This window comes from Lissotriton vulgaris, chromosome 6 (genome assembly GCF_964263255.1).
Source record: "Lissotriton vulgaris chromosome 6, aLisVul1.2, whole genome shotgun sequence".
NCBI classification, from domain to species: domain Eukaryota; kingdom Metazoa; phylum Chordata; class Amphibia; order Caudata; family Salamandridae; genus Lissotriton; species Lissotriton vulgaris.
In genome coordinates this window covers 1,751,162,608-1,751,186,621 of record NC_141694.1, presented here as the reverse complement: position 1 = coordinate 1,751,186,621, position 24,014 = coordinate 1,751,162,608, and the positions used below count along the sequence as shown (strand labels likewise).

General features: G+C 46.3%; 1 protein-coding gene across 1 annotated transcript in view; it reads right to left on the bottom strand.

Annotated features, from left to right (window-relative positions):
* LOC147709413 (xanthine dehydrogenase/oxidase-like) overlaps positions 1-24,014 on the bottom strand; it is a 1,362,843-nt gene that overhangs the window by 320,742 nt on the left and 1,018,087 nt on the right. The window contains exon 30 of the mRNA XM_086927983.1: positions 13,701-13,753. Coding sequence (XP_086784109.1) covers positions 13,701-13,753 — 53 coding nt within the window. The remainder of the gene's footprint in view (positions 1-13,700; positions 13,754-24,014) is intronic.

The following is a 24,014-nucleotide window of genomic DNA, read 5'->3' as shown; positions in this document are numbered from 1 at the left end:
GACTCGGGGCCCAGTGAGGGGCAAGTTGCTGCCGCAAGGACATTGCACTGGTCACTGGCTAAGCACATCCTGGCGGGGACCGTCGTGACGCCATTTTTGATTGGGCATAGCTGGTGGGACTTGGAGTCTCTGCCTGCTGGTGTCGCCCGTCTGAGCCTGGCCGGACGGCGGGGGAGGCCCTGCGTTGACTTTGCACGCTCTGCTTTCTTGGGCGTTGATACCGAGGGGGGGGTGCTCCCTTCTCCCCTCTGGTGCGGAGGATCTTCTGAAGAACTACCACGTGGATATACCGACGGGCGGTGAGGCCTCTGAGGGTTTCTCGGCGGGAGGAGCGGAGATTGCTCCCCTGTTTGGGCTGGTCGGTGGGGGTCATCGCCCTGTCTACGGATCCGGGAACCCCATAGTGTCTTCTCATCTTGCATTTCTGGGGCGTGGAGGTTACCCCGGCCGGGGGCTACACCCGGTCTCCCACGATGTCCACTTCGCTGCGCAAGGGGCGTCTGGGAAAGGATGGAGCCCCTAAGTCTTCGCAGCAGCCGGCGTCACCGGGGGCCAGTGGCTCGTCGAGGCAATCGGACGACGAGGCGCCTGCAACCAAGGCTTTCATGACTGAGCTTTTTGCCTCCATCAAGGAGGATATTTCCGAACTCCGCGCACAACTGGCGTCGGACCTCCGGGAAGTGCGAAGGGATGTGGATGGAATTGGCGAGAGGGTGGCGACGCTGGAGGACCATGACTTGAGTGTGGCGAATGATGTGCACCAACTGCAGCAAGACGTCATCCGCCTCACAGAACATAATTTGGATTTGCAGTCCCACGCGGAGGACTTGGAAAACCGTTCCCGAAGGGGGATCTGCGTGGCTATGTTCAGGCCTTGTTTTTGCAGATTCTGGACGAGGAGGATGTACAGGAAATCAAGATGGACAGAGTGCATAGAGTGGGGCTGCCCAGGCGAGGAGGGGGGCCCCCTCCTGACATCCTCGTTTGTGTACATGATTTCCAAGTGAAAGAACGCATCCTGCGTAAAGCCAGAGCTCTCGCATCAATACAATTCAGGGACCATCGTCCGCAGCTCTACCAGGACCTAGCAGCTACGACGCTACAGAAGAGAAGGGAGTTCCGTCCGGTGACCGCCTTCCTACGGGACCGCAACATCCCCTACTCCTGGGGACATCCCTTCAGGATCATCTTCCGATGGCAGAATCGGCTGGCACAGATCCGCTCTCTCCAGGTGGCGAAGGAACTACTGGGTCTGAACGACGTCGCGACCTCACAGGGGGCGAGCTCTTCTCCATCACGAGGCATCATCGTTCCTCCTCCTGGCACAGAGTGGGCGCATCTCCGGACCGGCGGTGGCCGGACCGCGCCGCCAGCCTGCAGGAACGGGGAGCCGCGGTGGCTTCGGTGGCCTCGGTGACCCTGGCAGATTCCCAGCAAAGCTCTGGAGCGGCATGATTCCTGGCCTAATAGAGGTTTTGCGCCGGAGGGGCGACGGCCCTTAGGTCCCAGGGGTGCGGTTGTACTTTTGGAGGAGACACCCCGGACCGTGGCCTTGGGGGTCATCAAGTTGGGGCTCCTGCCCCGATTCCAGTCCGGAGGGATCCTTACGAACTACGGTCTACTGGAACTGATGAGTACCTTTTTCAAACCTAGTGTGTTGTATTTTTTCATCTTGTTGGGTTTTTCTTTGCAGGGTGGGTTGGGGGTTGGGGGGCTTGGGGTGTGGGGTGCGGGGGGGTTCCATGGTGGTGACGGGAGGGTTCTTTTGAGTGTTTGGCTGGGGCGGTATGAGAGTGTCCCGGGCGGGGGCGGTTTGGGAAGGTTCGTTGCCGAGGCTGCTGCAGGCTGGTTGTCGGATGGGTGGTGCCTGGGGGAGGCCCTGGGTTGCCCCTTGCCAGGGTCTTCTACTGGAGGGCTCCTGAGTACGGTGGGGGGAAGTCTAGAGATGGCTGTAGAGGGCTCTGGTCTTTTTTTACTGCATTATGCCAGTTAGCATAGGAACTTGGAATGTCAAAGGTATGAACTGCCCGCAGAAGAGGCAGAAGATATGGAAGTATGTGACTGACCATCAGCTGGATATTGTGGGACTACAAGAAACTCACTTAGCACCAAAGGATGAGTTACGCCTTCGGCACAGGGCATATCCCATTATATATAGATCTTCTGCCTTGACGAAACATAGAGGGGTAGCTCTCCTCTTCCGCGCTGCGCTGCATTTCCAACCTATAGAGGTGCGCAATGATAAAGATGGCCAGTGGCTGATGGTAAAGGGGCTTGTTCAAGGGCGGCTGTGCACCTTTGTGGTAGTGTACCTCCCCAACTCTGGTCAAAATAAATTTCTTCAAAACCTGTTGCAGAAAATTGGGGACTTTGCGGATGGGCACTTGTTCCTTTTGGGGGACTTTAATTTGGTGTGGGATCAGGTGGTGGACAGCTCTGGGGGCCACAGGGCCGGTACGGGGGTGTTTTCTACATCATCGCAGCAGGTGGTGGGGGAGCTGGGGTTGATTGATGGGTGGCGGTTTTTTCATCCTACCTCAAGGGACTACACATTCTTCTCCCATGTACACCACTCCTACTCCCGACTGGATCACATTTTCCTCGGCCAATCCCTTCGGGGAGATATCCTGGATGTCGCCATTCTTCCAATATCGGTCTCGGATCACAGTTTGCTGTTGCTTCATCTCCGACGGTCGACATCTGGTGCAAGCCAGCGGAAGTGGTACTTCCCGGCCTCGGTGGTCAGGGACGATACTTCCGGTAAGGCATTGCGGGCGGCCATTAAGGAGTTCTTTGAGCTTAATCCCCCGTCTGACACGTCGGTCTCTAACACTTGGGATGCCTTTAAGGCATCAATCAGGGGCACATGTCTGGGCCTCAATGCGCAACTCAACAGACTGCGACAAAAGGACCGGGAAGCCTTGGAGGCTGAGGTGACGGACCTAGAGCGGGCCCACAAGCTTAACCCCTCGAGAATGACCCTTCGACCATTGACAGCGGTAAGGGGGAAGTTGAGGGCTCACTACAATACCAGGGCCGAACTCACGCTCTTGAGATTGGGGCGACAGTCTTACTCCTGTGGGAATAAGGTGGGGAGGCATTTGGCGCGCCAATTGCGAGACAGGAGGGAACACAAATATATAGGAGGAATTCGAGATGCAGCAGGTATAGTGCAGCATCGGGATGAAGCGAAGGCGGACATTTTTGGCCGCTACTATGCGGACCTCTATAAGGGGGACGTTCTTGGAGCGGAAGCCCAAAAGGAGTACTTGCGGCGCCTGCCTCTACCCCAGATCTCTAAAGAGTGGAATGAGTTGTTGGAGGCCCCGATCACTAGGGAGGAGGTCCTTGACGCCATTAACAAGTTAAAACTACACAAGGCACCGGGGCCAGATGGCTATACAGCTGTCTTTTACAAGTCGTATGCCACCGAGTTATGTGATTTCCTAGTGTCTCTCTTTAACCACATGGCTGCATCTGGGTCCTCTCAGGGTTCCTTGGCGGAGGCTGTGATCACGGTCCTGTCGAAGCCTGGGAAGGACCTCGCATACTGTGCCTCGTTCCGCCCCATAGCGTTACTCAACATCGACGCTAAACTGTATTCAGCGATCTTGGCGCGTAGGCTGCAGGATTTGATGCCTGCGATCATACACCCTGATCAATCCGGGTTTATCAAGGGGCGCCAGACTCACAACAACACTCGCAGGGTGGTTCATTTAATTGAAAAGGCCGACAGTTTCCGCATCCCGGCGGTTCTTGTGGGTCTGGACGCGGAAAAGGCTTTCGACCGGGTGGACTGGGGCTTCCTGTTTAACACGCTGACGGCTTTTGGGTTCTCGGACAAATTTATCACCATGGTGAGGGCAAATTTTTGCAGCCCAAGGTCACGAGTGGCGGTGAATGGCCATATATCGGCGTCCTTTCCGCACTCTAGGGGCACCAGGCAGGGTTGCCCCCTTTCCCCCCTGCTATTCGCTCTCAGCATTGAGCCTTTGGCGATGGCGGTGAGAGAACATGAGGGGGTTCGGGGCTTACCGTTCGCGGGAGAGCAACATAAGATCACGCTCTTCGCGGACGATGTTCTCCTGTCTGTAGCAGACCCGGAGCATTCGCTGCCCTGCGTCAGGGAGCTTCGGTTAGAATATGAAGAGGTGGCGGGATTCAGGGTCAACTACAGCAAATCATATATTTTAAATCTGACTCTCTCGCAGGCGGAGGTGGACCGCGTGCAGCCGTTGACGCCTTTAGCCTGGGCCGCTGGTTCAATTGTCTATCTGGGGGTCCACTTGACCCCAACAGTGGGCAAACTGTTCTCGGCTAACTTCCCGCCCCTTCTGGCAAAGACTCGAGCTGAACTGGACAGATGGAAGCCAACATTTTTGTCATGGCTGGGCAGAATACATGCGATTAAGATGGTTCTTCTCACTAAATATTTGTATTTATTTCAGGCGCTACCTATTCCGCTTGACGGCGACTACTTCCGGCGGCTCAAGACACAGATACTGCGATTTGTGTGGCAGGGGGGCCGGGCGCGACTATCCTTTGCGGTACTGCGCCGGCCTAGAACTGACGGTGGGGTGGGGCTTCCAGACCTGCAGCTTTACTACAGGGCAGCCCAACTGAGGGTTCTGGTAGAGTGGTCGCAGCAACTATCAGAAAAACACTGGCTGCACATGTATCGGAGCGTGGCTGGCAGATCGATTTGGGATCTGGCTTGGAAACCAAAGACGGACCGTCCATTGAATGCTTATATTAGTACCCCCACGGGTACCACGATGAAGGTCTGGGACACCCTGGCCGCGGATGAACGGTGGACGACGTTCCCGTCGCCATTTACACCCCTACACTTCAATCCGGCTTTTCCGCCGGCGCTTAGAGAGGGGGCTTTTGATGCGTGGAGGGACGGGGGATGCAGGGCTTTGACCCACCTGTTCCATGGATCGGACCCTCTTACCTTTGCTAACTGTATGCAGGACTATCGGGTTCCCCAATCTGACCGATATCGTTACGTACAGTTGTTGCATTGGGCTACATCGCCGGGAGTACTGGAGGCGGCCACGAGACCTCCAACGCCATTCAAATCTTTTTTACTGCGTTTCCGCTATGAAGGGAGTTATCTCCTTCCTATATCAGCTTTTGCTTAAATCGGCCATAACACCTAGACCGCGCTATATGGAACAGTGGGAGGAGATAGTGGGGAGGGATATCACCGATAATGAATGGTCGGCGCTTTGGCGGGATCTGACCAAGTTTAATCACTCGCTACATTTGAGGGAGGCGCATCTCAAGACTCTCACGCAATGGTACCTATGCCCAACCAGGCTCCACCGCATATATCCGGCTACTTCCGACAAATGCTGGCAGGGATGTGGGCTTTTAGGGGACTTCCGCCATATCTGGTGGGACTGCCCAGTGATCCGACCATATTGGGAAGAAATTCTCTCACATATCAGGGATATTCTTCAATATCCCATAGAGGACTCTATTGCTTGTGTCCTGTTGGGCCTGCGTGACCCCGGCCTTGAACATCAGACTCGGGCTGACAAAAAGATCTTATGGCTGTGTCTGGGGGCGGCCAAACGTACGTTGGCCGCTGCCTGGAAACGGAAGGAGGCACCAGCGATCTCTCTGTGGCACGCACGACTCTGGAAGCTTCTAAGCTTGGAAAGAATGGCGGACATCTTCCTCGGTAATTTTAAGAATTTCAAGCTCATATGGGGTCCTCTGGTTGCCTTCCTCTCTAAGGGGTTACCATCGGCTGTATGCCCGGCATCTTTGCGATCTCTCCATCTCTTTCAAGTCTAACATGATTTTCTGAATGAGTGTGGGTATGCGTGAGTCACCACCATGGGGGGTAGGGGGGGAGGGGGGGAAGGGGAGTTACATTCTTCTGGTTCTTGGTCTCTGAGATGCGCGCTAATGGTTGTTGGCACTCCCTGCTTGGTTATGCGGCCCGTGGACCTGATAGCTCTGATACTTATTCATTTGCACTGTGCGACACCGGGGTAAGATGCCTGGAGCTCGTGTTTTACGGACATTTAACTATGCTCAGGCTGCCGGACTGGACATGCTTCTGCGCTCTGTGATTGCCAACTTCTGGTTTCGATTTATGCCCCCTGCGTGGGGAAATGTGCGGCATCTCAGTGCTCTTTCCTATGTTCCTTTTTGTTGTGTGCAAAATAAAAATTTTACAAAAAAAAATTGTTTTAAAAAAAGACACTGGTTAACTTACTAATATAGTAGCTTTACGCCATTTTGAGTATAATACATTTTAACCGCTGCATCCTTTCACTGCAGTGACAACTAGATTTCAAGGTAATCACTTCACCTTCGATTTGGTCACATAAAGTTGTCGTCCCAAGTAAGTGTAGACTCCAATGTAATCAATATTGTTGTAGTCTGAGCCCTGTGTGACCTTTATTTTTAAGTACCTCCACACAAATGATCTGTCGCTACACCGTCTGGATCAAATGTATGTTTACCGCTGAGAAACAAAGTTGGTTTTGTTTAGAATACATAAGTAACAATGTATCCTGAAGTAGATGTAACAAATGAATGTCCACATTTTCAACAGTGTTGCAACACAATAGGGATATAATAACTGAATGTCATATTATGTTATTTTTCAGGGGTCATTGCTACATGTTTAATTATTCGTCTTGATGATGGTCTTGTGAATTGATTCGATAAGACCGAAACGTCGACCTATACGTCCATTTCTGTGCTATTGACATCTTGCTATGAGTGACTTACCTCTATTGCAGCAGTAGTCATTGTTTCTTTACATAACAGTTTGGACTTTGTCTTCTGTATTATAGGAAAGACTGTTGTATTCCTTGTACATTAGATTTGTTTTGTCTGTTAACTCTCATGACTGATCAAGAACCCTTATGATTTTACAACAAATAATAACATTTTTGATAAAAAATCTCCCCGTGTTGCATGTTTTTATCTTCATTCTCCTAGCTAGTGTGGTAGCTATGTATATGTTTCTTAAATAATTGAATATTTGAATCAAACACAGCGACTGATATTTACAGTCTGAATCTCAAACTTTAAGTATAGATTCCACATGCTGTACATTATATAACATAATAAATCCCTTACTGGCAATTTTTAGTTTACATATTGTTTGCCCAAGCCCGCAAGGGTAAATTGGGTCACCCACTTCCTTTTTTCACTTACTGCTGTACAACACAGCACACATGCAATGTAGGAAAACCAGAGGAGAAATGATAACATTTCTCCTCTGATACCAGGCACAAATCACTATTCGTGAATGTTTGTTGATAGGGATTTCCATCAAAGCATCTGGGTGGGTGCATGGAAACATGGGAAAAACCCATGGGTGGGTGCATGGACACATAGGAAAAAACCATTGGTGGGTGCATGGACACATAGGAAAAAACCATGGGTGTTTGCATGAAAACATGGAAAAACCCCATGGGTGGGTGCATGAAAACATGGAAAATCCCCATGCGTCCGTTGCATGAAAACATGGAAAAACCCCATGGGTGGTTGCATGGGAACATGGTACGCTCCCTTGATGCAAAGTAACGCAAACCTGCGCATACACAACTTTACCTTATTTCGGGAAACCATCCAATGAAAATCTTCATTTGTGCTGGATAGTACATCCCAGCATAACACTTTGCATCAGATTTGTGTTACAAAAGTAACACAAACCTGCTTCAAACCGTTAGTAATTGGAGCCAGAGTCTGTGTTACTGAAGGAAACACATACAAAAATATTTCCACATGACCCATTAAAGGCCTTCTCAAATTTTAGACCTATCATCTTTTTCCCAACCAACCTACCTCCAGTAATTGATAAGCACCCATTTCTTATTAAATACGTTATTATCATTATTTTTGTGGTATCTTGCTGTTACAAATGTGCTTGTTTCTTCTTCAATATGTGAAGACTATGACAAGCGATATGTCGCTTTCTACTTGCTAAAGAAAACCTCACATAAATAAATAACCAATGCTGATATTCACGATGCATGAGCTAATTTACTTAAATATATAAACAAGTGCAGAGTTTAAGAATGTGTATGTAAATGTATGTAAACTGTAAAACACTTTTTAAAGATTTTTTTGTTAGACAAAGAAAAATTCAGACTTATTGTAGGCGTGATGAATAATGCTATAATCAAAAGTATTTTCTTCTTACTCTAATGGCGCCAGTAATGTGATTTAATTTGAAGTACCTGCCTATGTGGGATGGGGCTTTGTTTATATGGGGCACTAGTGCTAAATAAACAACATATTCATTGATAAGAATATTTGAAGACAATTTCGCCCCTTCACAAATCTTTGTGTCTCACATGTAATCCGGGCCTGTGTGAAGTTTGCTATTTTGGCCGGAGGGGGACAGGTACGCACGGCTCCAACTACATGACTTATGGACACATGGGCTCCCGTAGAGGAGAGGTACACGGCTTTCTCTTAGCATTATTTCTTTATATACCAATATTACTTTCCCAGAATTACCAATAAAATCTGAAAGGCACGCCAGAATCCGCGTTAAAAATGTCGCAAAAGCAGCAGTTTGCTGAGCAAGCAGCAGCGTCCAATGTGGATTAATTACTGTGGTCATTAGAGGTCTTGTCCACTGCTACCAGCAAGTTATACTTATGAATTCCGATTAGCAGAGTTTAATGGCGCTGATTCATGAACTTGGTTTTCTGCACAGTGTACACTCCATCAGTGAAGGTTTTCTGAAGTCGACAAGTGATTCATTTGTGAAATAAAACACAGAGTTATTTCACAACAACAACTTTAAGAGACGGTTAAATTAACCGGAAACGTACAAAACAGATTTGTCTGTGAAATATTATGCCGTTAGACAATAATGCAGTGATTAAAATCGTCTTTATTTCGTTAACTGCTGCTCTTTTGATGCCCACACACAGTGGCATAACGAAACTTGAGGGGGCCCCCTGGAGCGTGGGAGCTGCTGGGGGGCCTAGGTTACGCCCCTGGCATGGATCATCGAGAGCTCAGCCAAAGTCTCCCCTCTGAAACCTACTAAATCCAACAAGTCCTCCAAACAGGCCAGCTGGTACACCAGAGAACTCAAGACCACTAAGCACAACTGCCATAAATTTGAGGAAAAGATGGCAGGCTACAAGAACCCTGCAGACAGAGTAGCTCACGAAACAACTCTCAGTAACTATCACTGGCACATCAAAGAAGCCAAGAAAGCAGGTTTGTACCTTACATCTTCCTTGTTTCTCTACTTCTGCTGTTTAGCCAGTGAGAGTAGAATGTTGTTGTGGATGGTGATGTCATTGGAATGTGTGGATTGCTGTGAGTTGGACTGTCAGTTGGATCCAGGACTGAGTAGCAGAGAGGCTGCTCCTGGTGGGGCCTTATTTACATATTTACTGGAAATCCTACTTAACATCTAAGAACAATAAACGTATTCATCTGTAACCTAATCTCGTCAACTGGAACTCCTTACTAGGACACAAAATTAATTGGCGACGAGGATGGGATCAAAACAACGTGTGAGGATTTACTTCAAGCTTCATAATGTACTTTTATTCAAGATTTTACTTAAAAAAGAACCTACCTAAGGATTTTATGCCCTTCCGCCCCACCAGTGTCCAGTTTCACCGGGCAGCCCATTGACAGGGCATATATTTCCTGCTTCCTGTTTCCTGCTGCCATTGACACCTTGCTGCCATTTACAGGGAGTATGTTTCTTCCTGCCTGATTCCTACTGCTTGCTTCTGACAGGGCGTATGCTTCCTGCTACCATTGCACTGGTGAGTGATTTCTACTGCCATTGACATGGCTTTCCCTGCACACCTGTTGGGTGAACTTGCATAGCTGTGGACGTCTTTACCCTGAACCTGTGTTGACTTAAATCTATTTGACACATTGTGAGTTTTTATAAATTCTATTTCTCGGACTTCGCTTGCTTCATCAACATTTTTTGTATGACTGGCTGTTTTCTCATGCTGCACAGAGTATCTGCCCTGTTTGTGAGCCTGAATGGACTTTACTGCAAAATTGCATTACTTTATGTTTTGCGAGAATGGACTTTGCTGTGGTGGATAGAGTTTGGTTCCCAGCACTTTGAATATGCCAAGCTTTACTTGCGATGGAAACTACAAGTGACACTTTCTTTGTGGTTTTGGCACCGGCTGCAAGGGTGGTTATGTTAGATTACTTTAAAGGTTTTTTTACCATTATTCTTCCACCTGTGAGCCCATAATGGCAGTTCAACGGCTGCAATTTTTAAATTGTAGCACGCGTCAAGTGACACTTGCGCCTGCCTACCTTCAGTTTAGGTCTCACGCGGACTTCCTTGAGCACAGCTTCCCTTCGACTCACGATCCTTCATCTGTGACGTTTCACTGTCCTATCTGCCTGCACAGTTATGCAGCACCGTTTGGTCTGCGTTCGCGCCTGGAGCCACTGTACGCATGCAATGCTTACGTGCCGCCATATTGGAATTGGTGACTAGCCCCATTGGGCAATCTTCTTCGGAGTTCACGGTCAGTGTGAGCATGAATATGTTCCACAAAATGTTCAGTTTTCAAAGATGAAATATGAAAGGAAAGGTACTTTTAAATCTATTCTACATATCTCCTTCTCCAGACTAATATTAGCGGCATTTTGTTTTAATTGTGAATATTGTTAGCGCGGTGAAGCGCACACCTGCTCCTAATTCTTTGTTTTTCAGTTTGACATCCGTGGAGCCATCTGTCTGAGGTATTTTGGGGGACAATATTTTACTGTTTCCAGCCTTACCGCATTTACATTAAAGATGCTTGGCAGTTTTCTTCATTGCTTCACCTTAAGTGTGACATCAGGTTATCCTGGCACTTGAGCAATGTAATTTGCTGTTTCATTTTTGGCTCCCATTACTGCGGCGTTTTACTATTATGCATTTTTATGTTTCTTCTCATACTTGCATTTTCTTTCTATTCATTATTTTGCCATTTCACTTATGCTATCTAATGTTTCTCTTGTATACAATAATTGTGATGCTCATTTATTTTGAACAAGTACTTCCATTACATTTCAGATATTCTTGCCTTAATTTAATCATTTTATGCATTTTACCATATTGTTATGAACATGCTACTGTGTTGTTTATGCATTTCTTTCTTGGCATGTTGGTTTCGTCTGCATTTCCTTGCGTTTATTTTCTCTTCTGTGGTCTAACTTGATGTATGACTGTTATCGGTGGGGTGCAGTCCACCCATATATTTTTCCTCTGTTTGCTATTTGGGGGTTCAAAATTTGGTGTTATTCACCCACTCTACACTTTTCTTTATATGTCTTGCATCTGAGATGATGTGTTGGGTGTAGCCACTCATTGCTTGCTTTCTGTTGGGTGTAAGTCACCAGTTTTTTTTATTCTGGTTGGGTGTATGCCACCCTCTGCTTGATTTCTGGTTGGGTGTAAGCCAACCAGTGCTTGATTTTTAGTTGGGTGTAAGCCACCCTTTCTGCTTGGGTGCATGCCACCCTTTGCTTGCTTTGTGGTTTGGTGTATTTTCATCCTCTTGGGTGTAATTCACCTCTGCTTGCTTTCTATTTGGGTGCTAGCCACCCATTGCTTACTTTAGGTTTGTACCTTACATCTTCCCTGTTTCCCTGCCTGTGCTGTCCAGCCTGTGAGAGTAGAATGTTGGTGTGGATGGTGATGTCATTGAAATGTGTGGATTGCTGTGAGTTGGACTACCATTTGGATCCTGGGCTGAGCAGCAGAGAGGCTGCTCCTGGGGGGGCCTTAGTTACATCTTTGCTGGAAAACCTACTTAACATTTAAGAACAATAAACGTATTCATCTGTAACCTAATCACGTCTACTGGAACTCCTTACTACGACACAACAAGAACTCTTCAAAATAGTCAAAGAATTCTCCAGCACAACAGCCATAGAGAACACCAACCACTCCTCCCAAGAACTCTGCAACACCCTCTCCGACTACTTCCACAGCAAGATCACCAACATCTACAACAACTTCAGCCTTCAACCACCCACCCTCAACCCCAACAGCCTCGACCAACTAGCGATCATCAGCCAAACCATTACCACCTTCTCTCCACTCACAGTTCTGACCACCTCAGCCATCATGTCTTCCATCCGCTCCGGGCGCCCACCAGCCCCTAGCCCCACCACCTCTACAACCTCGCAATCAGCCCAATCAGCACGCCACTCACCAGCATCCTCAGCACCTCCATGTCTACAGCAACCTTCCCAGACAGATGGAAACATGCAGGTATCAGACCCATCCTAAAGAAAGCCTCTGCCGACCCCAGCAATCTGAAAAACTACTGGCCGATCTCCCTGCTCCCCTACCCGGCCAAAGCACTTCAGGAAGTTTTGATCATCAGGAAAAACACCTCCTCTTGTGGCCACAACTGGTGGCCTGCAGAACTCGGACCTATACCCACACCGACCGACCATGCACGCAACCTGGGCGTCATCCTCAACAGCCAACTGACCAGGAAACGATAAATCAAAGCAGTCACTTTCTCCTGCTTCCATACACTCCGCATGCTCCACAGAATCTTCAGATGGATCTCAACCAACACCAAAAAGATCATCATGCAGGCCCTTGTCACCAGCTGTCTCGACTATGGCAATGCCCTCAATGCTGGCATCCCCACTCAGCTCCTCAGAAGACTCCAGACCATACAGAACACTGCAGCCAGACTCATCCTGGCCCACCCAAATGAACCCACATTGCCCTCCACCTGAGAGGCCTCCACTGGCTCCCCATCAAGAAGAGATGCAAGTTCAAGTTCCTAACGCATGCCTACAAAGCCATCCACGACCTAGGACCTGCCTACATCAACCACTGACTGAACTTCCACCATCCCTCTAGACACCTGCACTCCTCTTCAATCACCCTTCCACACATGACCCACATCTGTCGCAGCGGTGGCCACTCCTTCTTCTACATTGCTGCCAAGACCTGGAATGACCTTCCCCTCCAGCTACGTATAGCCCCCTCGCTGGCAGACTCGGGAAAGAGACTCAAGACCTGGCTCTTCGACAGAGACACAGCGCCCATATTCCCCTAAGGGTGACAGTGTTGTGCTTTATAAATGTTGATTGATTGCCTCAAAGATTAAGACAAGTCAAATGCAAAATTTAAAACACAATAACAAAATAAAAAATAAATCCTACTACAAAATGTAATTTATAATGAATCCATATAAAGATAATATTTTCTAATGTCAGCCCGTATTGCAATGGCTTTACAAAGGGAGAACTTAATAAATTGTTTTGCTGTCATTTATTTAATTGATCCATTTATGCTTTAGCATCTCAACTACATAAATAAAGAGTAAGTAAAGCCACTCTAGGCAGCTTACAAACTTCGAAAGAACTAGTAGTGCCTTCATATTCAACATGTTTTGAATTCCTTTTAAACAACAACATTGAAGTGGAATAATTAGCTAAAAAATAATCTTTATGGTTTTAATGGCTTTCAAATGAGGACTGATTATAGACAAAGCTGGATGTGTGTCATCTTTTTTTAACTTAGCTTACTTAAAGGGCTCCTTTGAAGCCAGACACTAGTTGCATGGTGCACACAAAAACCAGATGAGACACTACTGAAAATTAGTTGTTGCTTCTTCAAGATATTCAGCTGCCCATTTGAACCAGTTTGATACACAGTAATAGTTTTAATATAACATTGTTTTGTGTCATAATTTGCTTACTTGAAAATTCCTGTAGCCGACAGACTCACTTGATCCATATATGCTGCCAACACCTTGAATGAAATGAGATATGAAACAAGACTTATTTATCAATTTATACAAGAAAATCCAACAATGAATAATTAAGGGCCTAACTCACAAGTATGTTGGCAGTTTGTGTAACTTAATTCTGATTTAATCATGAATTTCAACAAGTAAACTTTTTTACGGAAAAAAAGATTTGTGAATTGATCCCTAATATGGATCTTTCCACTACGACTATTCTTCTCATCATGTTATAAATCTTTCAAAATTGTCTTGGATACCATTATCGCCATTGCAGAATCTCACTAGCCAAGTATTTTCCTCCGTTATAATTATCTCTCTTTAAGGGAGCATGACATATCTCCCCACTGAGTTAAATTATGCCTTTTAATATTAAACATAAAAGATCATTTGAATCGAAAATGAAAGCTCTCTAGACGGTATAACACAGATTTAGGAAAAGGGAAACTCATGTAGACAGTGTAGAAAAATTCCTGTTTCTGCTGGCTGTCCTCTGGCTGGGTTCCATCTTTGCGTCCTCTCTTTACTTTTTATCTTGAATGTCTGGGTGATCTGTTTCTCGCGTTTTTTATCATCAATTCGTCTTTAATACTCTGCTCTATTTGAAAGTCTGCTTTGTTGCCGACATGTCGCCCTTACCCAGGAAAAAGTCTGTCGGGGATGACAAAGCAGCAGCATGTGAAACTTAATCCAGGGTAAATTTGAGATTTTTCTGGTGCGAGAGAGTCACTGCCTGGCATGTGATGGATCACTTGACAATAACACTGCATTCACTACATTAACCTACCACTACTTTGTAAGGTAAAGTATATAATTACTGCTTTTAATTCCACTAGTACCTCCTAGACCTCGTACAGGTGAAGATAAGAACAATAATTACATATGTATTTTACAGTGAAGTATTTTTAGACAGTTTTATTTATTTTTTGTGATTTTATATAGCGCAACTTGGCCTGGAGGTACCAGAGCGATTTACAGTAGAACTGAAACATGACAATCACAGTGAGAATACCATGGAGTTGAAACCTAGGGGGGATGAAAGGCAAAAAATTAGGAGTGAATAGGAGGAAAGATGTACATATGTAAGTAAAAATCTTCAACAGCCTATGAAGGGAATATTTCAGATATAACCTCAGACTAATTAAAGCATATATAGGAGAGTGGATGGAGGCAAAAGGAATTTAGCCAAAGTGTCTTTCACTGAGAAGAGCATTTTAGATCATTATTGAAGGTATCAAGGCACGTGGTCAAGCCGAGAGTCAGAGAGAAGTAGTTACAAATTTGTATAGTGCTCCCAGATAAGGGTTGGTTCAACAAATAACTACTCTTGATTGAAGAGGGTATGGTTCAAGGAGAAGAGAGTGAGCATTTCTTGACCTTCATCTGGCTACCGGAATTTTCAGTTTCTCAGTTAGTTACGACATTGTAGATGAGTGCAGTGCTTTTTGAGTGGCGCAGGCGGTTTTAAATTGGGCTCCCGCCACTAAAGGAAGCCACTGCAGGGATTACAGGATAGGGTGGAGGTGGTCAAATTTCTTGCCACTGGTCACAAAGTGGGCTGTAGCATGGAGAAGTGCTCTGAGTATGCATAAAAGAACTTTAGGGATGTCTGAGAGGAGTGTGATCCAGTAGTCAGGTATGGAAAAAAGCACCACCTGAACAGCTGGTTTTAGGTCCTGTTCTGGGATGAGTTGCCAGAATCCCCATAGTGGCCTAAACTGAAACTGGGCTGTCTTGGCCATGGCTGTGATGTGACTCTAGAGATTGAGATGGCTGCTGAAGGTGTATACAAAAGACATTCCATTCTGAACAGTGGCGGTGTGGCTCTTCAAGGTGAAGAGGAGTTCCATCCAGTCATGAACAGAAGTATTAGCTTTTCTTGGAGATATTACAAGAAATTCTGTTTTGAAGGGTTTAGTTTGAGGAGGAATATTTTGACATCTGTAATTCAGGAATGCGTCCAGCCAATTAACATTGGTATCATCAGAGTACAGGTGGCAGAGGATCCCAGAGTTCCTAAGGATCACACAGAGGGGTTCAAGATATGGATTGAAGGGGCGTGGTCTCGCGCCGCAACAAAATGGCTCGGGCGCGGAGCTCTTATATTAATTAAAGTCGTTTTCTCCGCATTTTGAGGCAAGCGGATGCAGGAACATGCTGATTAAAGGGTCGAGGCTGCTTTTGGAGCCGTTTTGATTGTTTTTTGCACCCCGGACGAGCCAGTGGAGGTGGAGGCAATTCTCTTCATTTTGGATGCGAGCGGCCGTCATTTTTTATTGGCCGTCGCTCGCCTGTTTCTCTTCAAGGTAAACTGGCGTTTTCTTTTTTCATGTCCTAAACACATGGCAACAGTCTTCACTTTCATAACAAACTCCTCATATTCCTGTTGCTAGCTATGTGACCTTCGCAGCAGGCATACTTCTCTTTCTAAAAACTGTTTAGAATGTGAGGCGCTTCTCAGCAGTATGCTCCTTTCACGTTGATACTCATTTTACCAAGTTCTCATTTAGCTCTCCTTAGATCTGCAAGATCAGCTTATAAGAAGCACATTTTCAGTGAAAAAGCATCTTTCTTCTGTTCCCAAATGTATCATGCTAAAAATAGGCCCAGAGAACTCTTTAACATTGTCATAAGACAAACCTCCTCTGGCCCTCCTGATCTGACGGCCTCCAACGAAAGATGTGAGGAAATTTCCAGCTTCTTCAGGGACACAATTGTCACGATATCCAGGTGCTCCAACGCTTCGCAGGGGCAGTACTGACGAATGTCCCGATCACCCTTCCACCGGTACCCTCGCTTCAAGAGCAAGACCACCAGCAGCAGGGAAAGGGGAAGTGGACAGAGAAGAGAATACCTGTACTTCGACTGGCACCCTACTTCCAGCGACTGCTCTTCATCTCGCCGTCGATTCTGTAGGTGCCTAATACACAGAAGGGGGAGAGACAGAGAATATACCACAAACCTTCTTACACGGTGCTGACTATTCTTAAATGATAAATGAAACTTGTCCTACCAGTTTCTGCCCAGGTATTTGCCTCTCTTCTATATTGAGGAATGTTATCTGACTGAACTTTCTGCAGTGAAGACATATACGAACATTAATATTTCTACCCAGAATATTTCTACACTCGCACTCACTCTCTCTCTATTAATCGGAATTGTACCTGTGAAGCCCTTCGTCAGACTTTGTCTTGGGGGTTCTGTGCAGAGATATCCTCGGGTCAGAAGTGCGAGCAAGAGTTCAACAGAATCTCCGAAGCACGCAAAAAGGATATAGGAAGGTTCAAGGGGGAGGAAAGGCAAGGAAAAACGCACGGGGGAATGTCCAGGGGGGGAATGCGAGTGCTGTCAATACAGTTTGGATATTTGCTGACTTGACGAGAAGATGTAACACCTTACTTGTAGAATTCAAGTTTCTCTTCAGCTGAATAATCAACTACGTCGTGTCAGATCAAGTCTTCCTCGACACTCGCCTTCTCCTGAAGAACCGTAGGATATCTGGATGACAGCTGTCACAGCTCTGGGACAGCGGCTGGGAGCTTCGTCTGACCGAGGTGCCTCTCTGAGCAGTGAGAGCGCACGACAAGGATTTCTCTCATAAAAGTCTCTGAAAACTCTGGTACTATGATACTTAGAATGTCTTAAATAATTACTGTTATTCTCCCGTCATGAATTGTTGACGCGGAGCAGCGACAAGAACAAGCTTCTCGAACAGAATCTTCGTTGAAGTGCGCAGTTAGGAGCGCGTGCCTTCCCGAAGTCCACTAGAGGGCGCATCTATCGAGTACAGTAAATGGAACATTGAGCGGCCATCTTAGGGAGGGGAACTATATACAGTCTCAACAGTTCTTTAGTTCAATGACTCGGATTACCTCTGGAACATCTCAGTCTGCCAGAGGAACAAGGAAACCACACATTAGATCGTGCAGAACGGGGCCAGGACAGGGAGCTGACCAACAGTCTTGGGGAAGCTACAGTGGCTACTCGGTGAATCCTGACAGTACCCCCTCTCAAGGACCGATTCATCGGTCCTGGTTTGTGTGGAAACCTGGAGTGAAAACGTTTCAACAGTTGTGGAGCATGAAGGTTGCTGACAGGTTCCCAGGACCTTTCCTCTGGGCCAAACCCTTTCCAATCCACTAAATATTTCAAGTTTCCTTTTACGTACTTGGAATCTAAAATATCCTTAACCTCATATTCTGTGTGCCCTTGAACATTAAGTGGATCAGGAGGTTTTGTAAGCCGTATAGGTGATTGAACCTTTTTCAGCAAGGATACATGGAAAATTGGATGTACACCTATCTTGGCCGGGAGTTTCAGTTTTACAGTAACTGGTCCTAACACCTTTTCTATTGTATAAGGACCCACAAATCTAGGCTGGAATTTTCTGTTTCCCTTCAAATGTAAATTTTTAGTGGACAACCACACCTGATCTCCTTCTTGGTACTGTGGGGGCCTTTTCCTATGTGAATCTGCAAACTTTTTATAGGACGCCTTAGCTTTCTCTAGATTCTTTTCAGCTGATTTGTGCAAAGAACTCAAATCTAAAAGGGCCCTCTTGGCTGCGGGGACATCTAACTCCTCTTGTAAAACCATAAAGTTAGGATGTCTACCAAAGTTCAAATAAAACGGAGAGTAACCAGTAGATGCACTCTTCGCATTATTGCAAGCAAACTCTGCCATCCACAACTTTTCGGACCATTCCCCACCCTGATCCAATAGAAATAACCTCAAGTATTGTTCTAATTCTTGATTGGTCCTCTCTGTTTGCCCATCGGATTCTGGGTGGTAACTAGTGGACAGTCTACCCTCTATCCCCATCCCCTTTAGGAAGGCCTTCCAGAAGTGGGAAATAAATTGGGGACCTCGGTCTGAGACCACTATCTTAGGGACACCATGAATTTTTACAATATTTTCGCCGAATACTCTAGCTAATTGGACTGCAGTGGGAATTCCTGACAAAGGGACGAAATGACTCATCTTCGTGAATGTATCTACCACCACCAGGATGGTATCAAATCCCTTGCTCAACGGTAGGTCTACGATGAGATCTAAGGAAATAGTATGCCAAGGAGAAGGGGGAGTGGGCAAAGGCTGTAACAACCCTTGGGGAGCCTGTCTAGTGGGTTTACTCCGAGCACAAGACTCGCAAGACTGAACATACTTTTTGATCTGATCGGACATTCCAGGCCACCAAAAATAACGTTGCACCAATTCTTGAGTCTTAGCAATTCCTTTGTGACCCGCTAGAGGATGGTCATGACAGTTTCGCAAAGCCTTTTCTTGAAGCACAAGGGTTGGAAGGTATAAGGCTTCTTTGACATAGGGTAACTGCTGTCGACACTGGCGTTCTTCTCCTTGTAGCACCCACTGTTGAATTTCTTCTGTGGTTAAACTCTTACGGACCTCTTCTTTGAAATTGTCCAACGTAAGTGCCCCCACGATCTTTGTTTCTGGAATGATTGGTTTCGCTTCTACTGTATGCTCAGATTCTTCGGTCTGTAATCGAGACAGCGCATCTGCTTTCCCGTTCTTGGGGCCAGGTCGGTTTGTAATCACGAAATCGAAGTCTGCAAAGTAGAGGGACCAGCGCAGCTGATGAGGAGTCAAGGTCTTTGCCGTCTTCAAAAACTGCAGATTCTTGTGATCGGAATAGACGGTGACTGTGTGTCGTGCCCCCAACAGATAATGCCTCCAGTCCTCAAAAGCATCCTTTACTGCCAGTAACTCTTTCTCTGTGATGGTATAATTTATTTCAGCAGAGTTCAATTTTCTGGAGCGGTACGCCACGGGATGCAACTGTCCCGTCTTTGGATGGCGTTGAGAGAGGACTCCCCCAATGGCCTGATCTGAAGCATCAGCTTCCACATAAAATGGTTCAGCAGGATCCGCGTGCAGTAGGATGGGGGCAGAAGTGAATTGTTTCTTCAGGCTCAGGAAAGCGGAATTAGACTCATCTGTCCATTCAAACTTTACTCCTTTCTTCAAGAGACCCGTGATGGGAGTTATCAATTGCGAAAATCCTTGAATAAATCGCCGATAGAAATTGGCAAATCCCAGAAATCTTTGAATTTCTTTCACATTCTTGGGGGCTGGCCAATCTTCCACTGCTTGTACTTTTCCTGGATCCATGGTCACTCCTTGAGGTGAAATAACGAATCCCAAAAACTCCACTTGTGACACATGAAAAACACACTTTTCCAATTTAACAAATAGCTGATTCGCTTGCAATCGCTCTAGGACCAAACGTACATGCTGGGTGTGTTCCTGAGGGTTCTGCGAGTAAATCAAGATATCATCCAGGTAGATGATGGCAATCTTATCCATTAAATCACTCATTATGTCGTTGATAAAGTGTTGAAACACTGCAGGAGCATTACAAAGGCCGAATGGCATGACACAATACTCAAAAAGACCAAACTTGGTTCGAAAGGCGGTCTTCCACTCATGCCCTTCTTTCATTCGAACCAAGTGATAAGCTCCTCGTAAATCCAGTTTGGTGAAAATTTGTGCTTCCTTAATCTGATCCAAAAGAACAGAAATCAACGGCAATGGGTACCTATTTTTAATGGTGACCTGATTTAATGCACGATAGTCTATGCAAGTTCTTAGACTACCTTCTTGCTTCTTCGGTATGAAGAACAGGGGTGAGGAAACTGGGGACTGAGATGGCCGGATAAATCCATTCGCAAGATATCGATCCAGGTATTCTTTTAAATGGACATTTTCAGCTTCAGTCAACGCATAAATTCGACTACAAGGAAGAACTGCTCCCGGTTCCAAGTCGATGGTGCAATCATAAGCACGGTGGGGTGGCAACACTTCAGCTTCCTGTTCACTGAACACCGTCTTGAGATCTCGGTACTCTGGAGGAATTTCTTCCGTCACTATCGCTCCAATGGACTGTCCGCCAAACGACAACAGCATAGATGGCGTAGGTTCCTTCTCAATATTCTTGGTACCGTAACAGTGGGACAGGCAAAACTCTGAATGCAGACTGACTGTCCGGTTTTCCCAATCTATAGTCGGGTTGTGGAGGGTTAACCAGGGCAATCCCAGGATCAATTGAAATTGTGGGGCATCGATTAAGTTGAACTGCAACACTTCCCGATGTCCATCTCCTTGAGTAATTTCCAATTCTTCTGTGTGACTAGTAATTGGTCCGGAGGTCAAATTTGTCCCATCTACAGCACGTACAGGCTCTGGATGATCTTTTGCGATTGCTTTAATTCCCATCTGTTTAGCATAGCGGATATCACAGAAGTTTCCAGTAGCACCGGAATCGAGCATAATGGCCACTCCAAAAATCTGATGTTCACGGAATTGCATGGTTACATGAAGGATTACATGAGGAGTCATGGTCTGTAGCGTATTTAAAATCAAATGTGATTTTGGAGTCGTCTTATCTTCTTTCACCACCAGAGCGACCCCGTCTACTGGCGGTTCACCTCGTTTCCCTTAAACGGAGTCTTGGGACGCTTCAAGCAATCCTTTACAAAATGGCCGGCAGTACCACAATACAAGCACAACTTCTTTTGCCTCCATTGTTCTTTTTCTTCATTGCTCAAAGGGCCTCGAACTGTCCCAATTTGCATGGGTTCCGACTCGGAATTCCCTCCGGGTCCTTTTTCACTCTTCGCTCTGTCAAAGCGCGGGAAATTTATTTTCCAATCTTTCTTCTTCTCACCCTTGCGTTCTGAGTTCCGAAAATCCAATTCCAAAACCAAATCTACCAAAGCTGACAATTCGGTGGGTCGATTAGGAATCTGAGCCAGGGTGTCCTTGATTTCATCTCTTAAGCCACGATAGAACAAGGCAGCTCTCTTTTCTTCTGGCCAGCTAGTTTCCAGGATCAATTTATTAAACTGTGTGAGGTAAGTAATCAAATCTTTAGATCCCTGACGCAGCTCCAATAATTCGTTATCGGTGGCCTGAGATATCCTTCTCCGATCAAAAATTCTAAGAAACTCAGCCTTGAATTTAGTGAAGTCACTAAGCAAAGGATCATCCTCACTAACTAAAGGCATGGCCCAATTGGCAGCATCTCCACTTAAATATGACAGGATAAATGCTACTCGAGATTGGGCGTCCGGGAACAATGTGGGTCGGCACATGAAATGAAGGGAACATTGAGTCAAAAAATATTGAGCCTTTTGAGGATCTCCCGAAAACCTTTCAGGAGTTGCCAATGGGATCAACGGGGATACCGAATGAATTACCTGAGCTACAGATTTTGGATCCACAGCGGCACCACTAGTGACTGGTACCGCTGAACTCTGTACGGGATTCCCCATAGCTAAACCATCTACCTTTTGTGCTAACAACCTAGCCTCTTGACGGGAAGCCACTAACTCTGATCTTAAACTTTGATTTTCATCTCGAACGGCTCCCAAATCTCTCTGAATCCCCAATAAGATTGCGCCTAATTCCTTCAAGTCCATTCCCTCAGCCATACTGCCCGGGCGAAGGTAAAATACGTGGGCACTTCAAACTGTCACGATATCCAGGTGCTCCAACGCTTCGCAGGGGCAGTACTGACGAATGTCCCGATCACCCTTCCACCGGTACGCTCGCTTCAAGAGCAAGACCACCAGCAGCAGGGAAAGGGGAAGTGGACAGAGAAGAGAAAACCTGTACTTCGACTGGCACCCTACTTCCAGCGACTGCTATTCATCTCGCCGTCGATTCTGTAGGTGCCTAATACACAGAAGGGGGAGAGACAGAGAATATACCACAAACCTTCTTACACGGTGCTGACTATTCTTAAATGATAAATGAAACTTGTCCTACCAGTTTCTGCCCAGGTATTTGCCTCTCTTCTATATTGAGGAATGTTATCTGACTGAACTTCCTGCAGTGAAGACATATACGAACATTAATATTTCTACCCAGAATATTTCTACACTCGCACTCACTCTCTCTCTATTAATCAGAATTGTACCTGTGAAGCCCTTCGTCAGACTTTGTCTTGGGGGTTCTGTGCAGAGATATCCTCGGGTCAGAAGTGCGAGCAAGAGTTCAACAGAATCTCCGAAGCACGCAAAAAGGATATAGGAAGGTTCAAGGGGGAGGAAAGGCAAGGAAAAACGCACGGGGGAATGTCCAGGGGGGGAATGCGAGTGCTGTCAATACAGTTTGGATATTTGCTGACTTGACGAGAAGATGTAACACCTTACTTGTAGAGTTCAAGTTTCTCTTCAGCTGAATACTCAACTACGTCGTGTCAGATCAAGTCTTCCTCGACACTCGCCTTCTCCTGAAGAACCGTAGGATATCTGGATGACAGCTGTCACAGCTCTGGGACAGCGGCTGGGAGCTTCGTCTGACCGAGGTGCCTCTCTGAGCAGTGAGAGCGCACGACAAGGATTTCTCTCATAAAAGTCTCTGAAAACTCTGGTACTATGATACTTAGAATGTCTTAAATAATTACTGTTATTCTCCCGTCATGAATTGTTGACGCGGAGCAGCGACAAGAACAAGCTTCTCAAACAGAATCTTCGTTGAAGTGCGCAGTTAGGAGCGCGCGCCTTCCCGAAGTCCACTAGAGGGCGCATCTATCGAGTACAGTAAATGAAACATTGAGCGGCCATCTTAGGGAGGGGAACTATATACAGTCTCAACAGTTCTTTAGTTCAATGACTCGGATTACCTCTGGAATATCTCAGTCTGCCAGAGGAACAAGGAAACCACACATTAGATCGTGCAGAACGGGGCCAGGACAGGGAGCTGACCAACAGTCTTGAGGAAGCTACAGTGGCTACTCGGTGAATCCTGACAACAATTGCCAAAATTGATCAATCCTTGCCTAAAATCACACGCTTTCACAATCGCCAAAGCTCTCTTAACATCTCCCCTTTCTCCACACCAACCCAGCCTCCTGATCCTTTCTTCAATCAACCTACTCCTATTGGTTCTGGAGACATCCTTTCCAACACATAACTGAAAAACGATGCCACTTGGAATAATTTCAAACCCATGTCTGAGCTTGAAGTCTTTAATATCATTGCAAAATAAAGCCGACCTCTCATACCAAAGACCCACTCCACACTAAGCTAGTACATAACCTAAACCACATAATTGCCCCATGTTGGACTATAATTATTAACGCCTCCCTTGCCTCAGGGTGTTTCCCTGACACCCTTCAACTTGGGTAAATAACTCCCATTCTTAAAAACCACATGGCTGACTCTAATGATCCCAACAACCTCTGTGCCATCTCTAACCTCCGACTCTCAGCTAAAACCATGGAGAAATGTGTCTTACATCAGC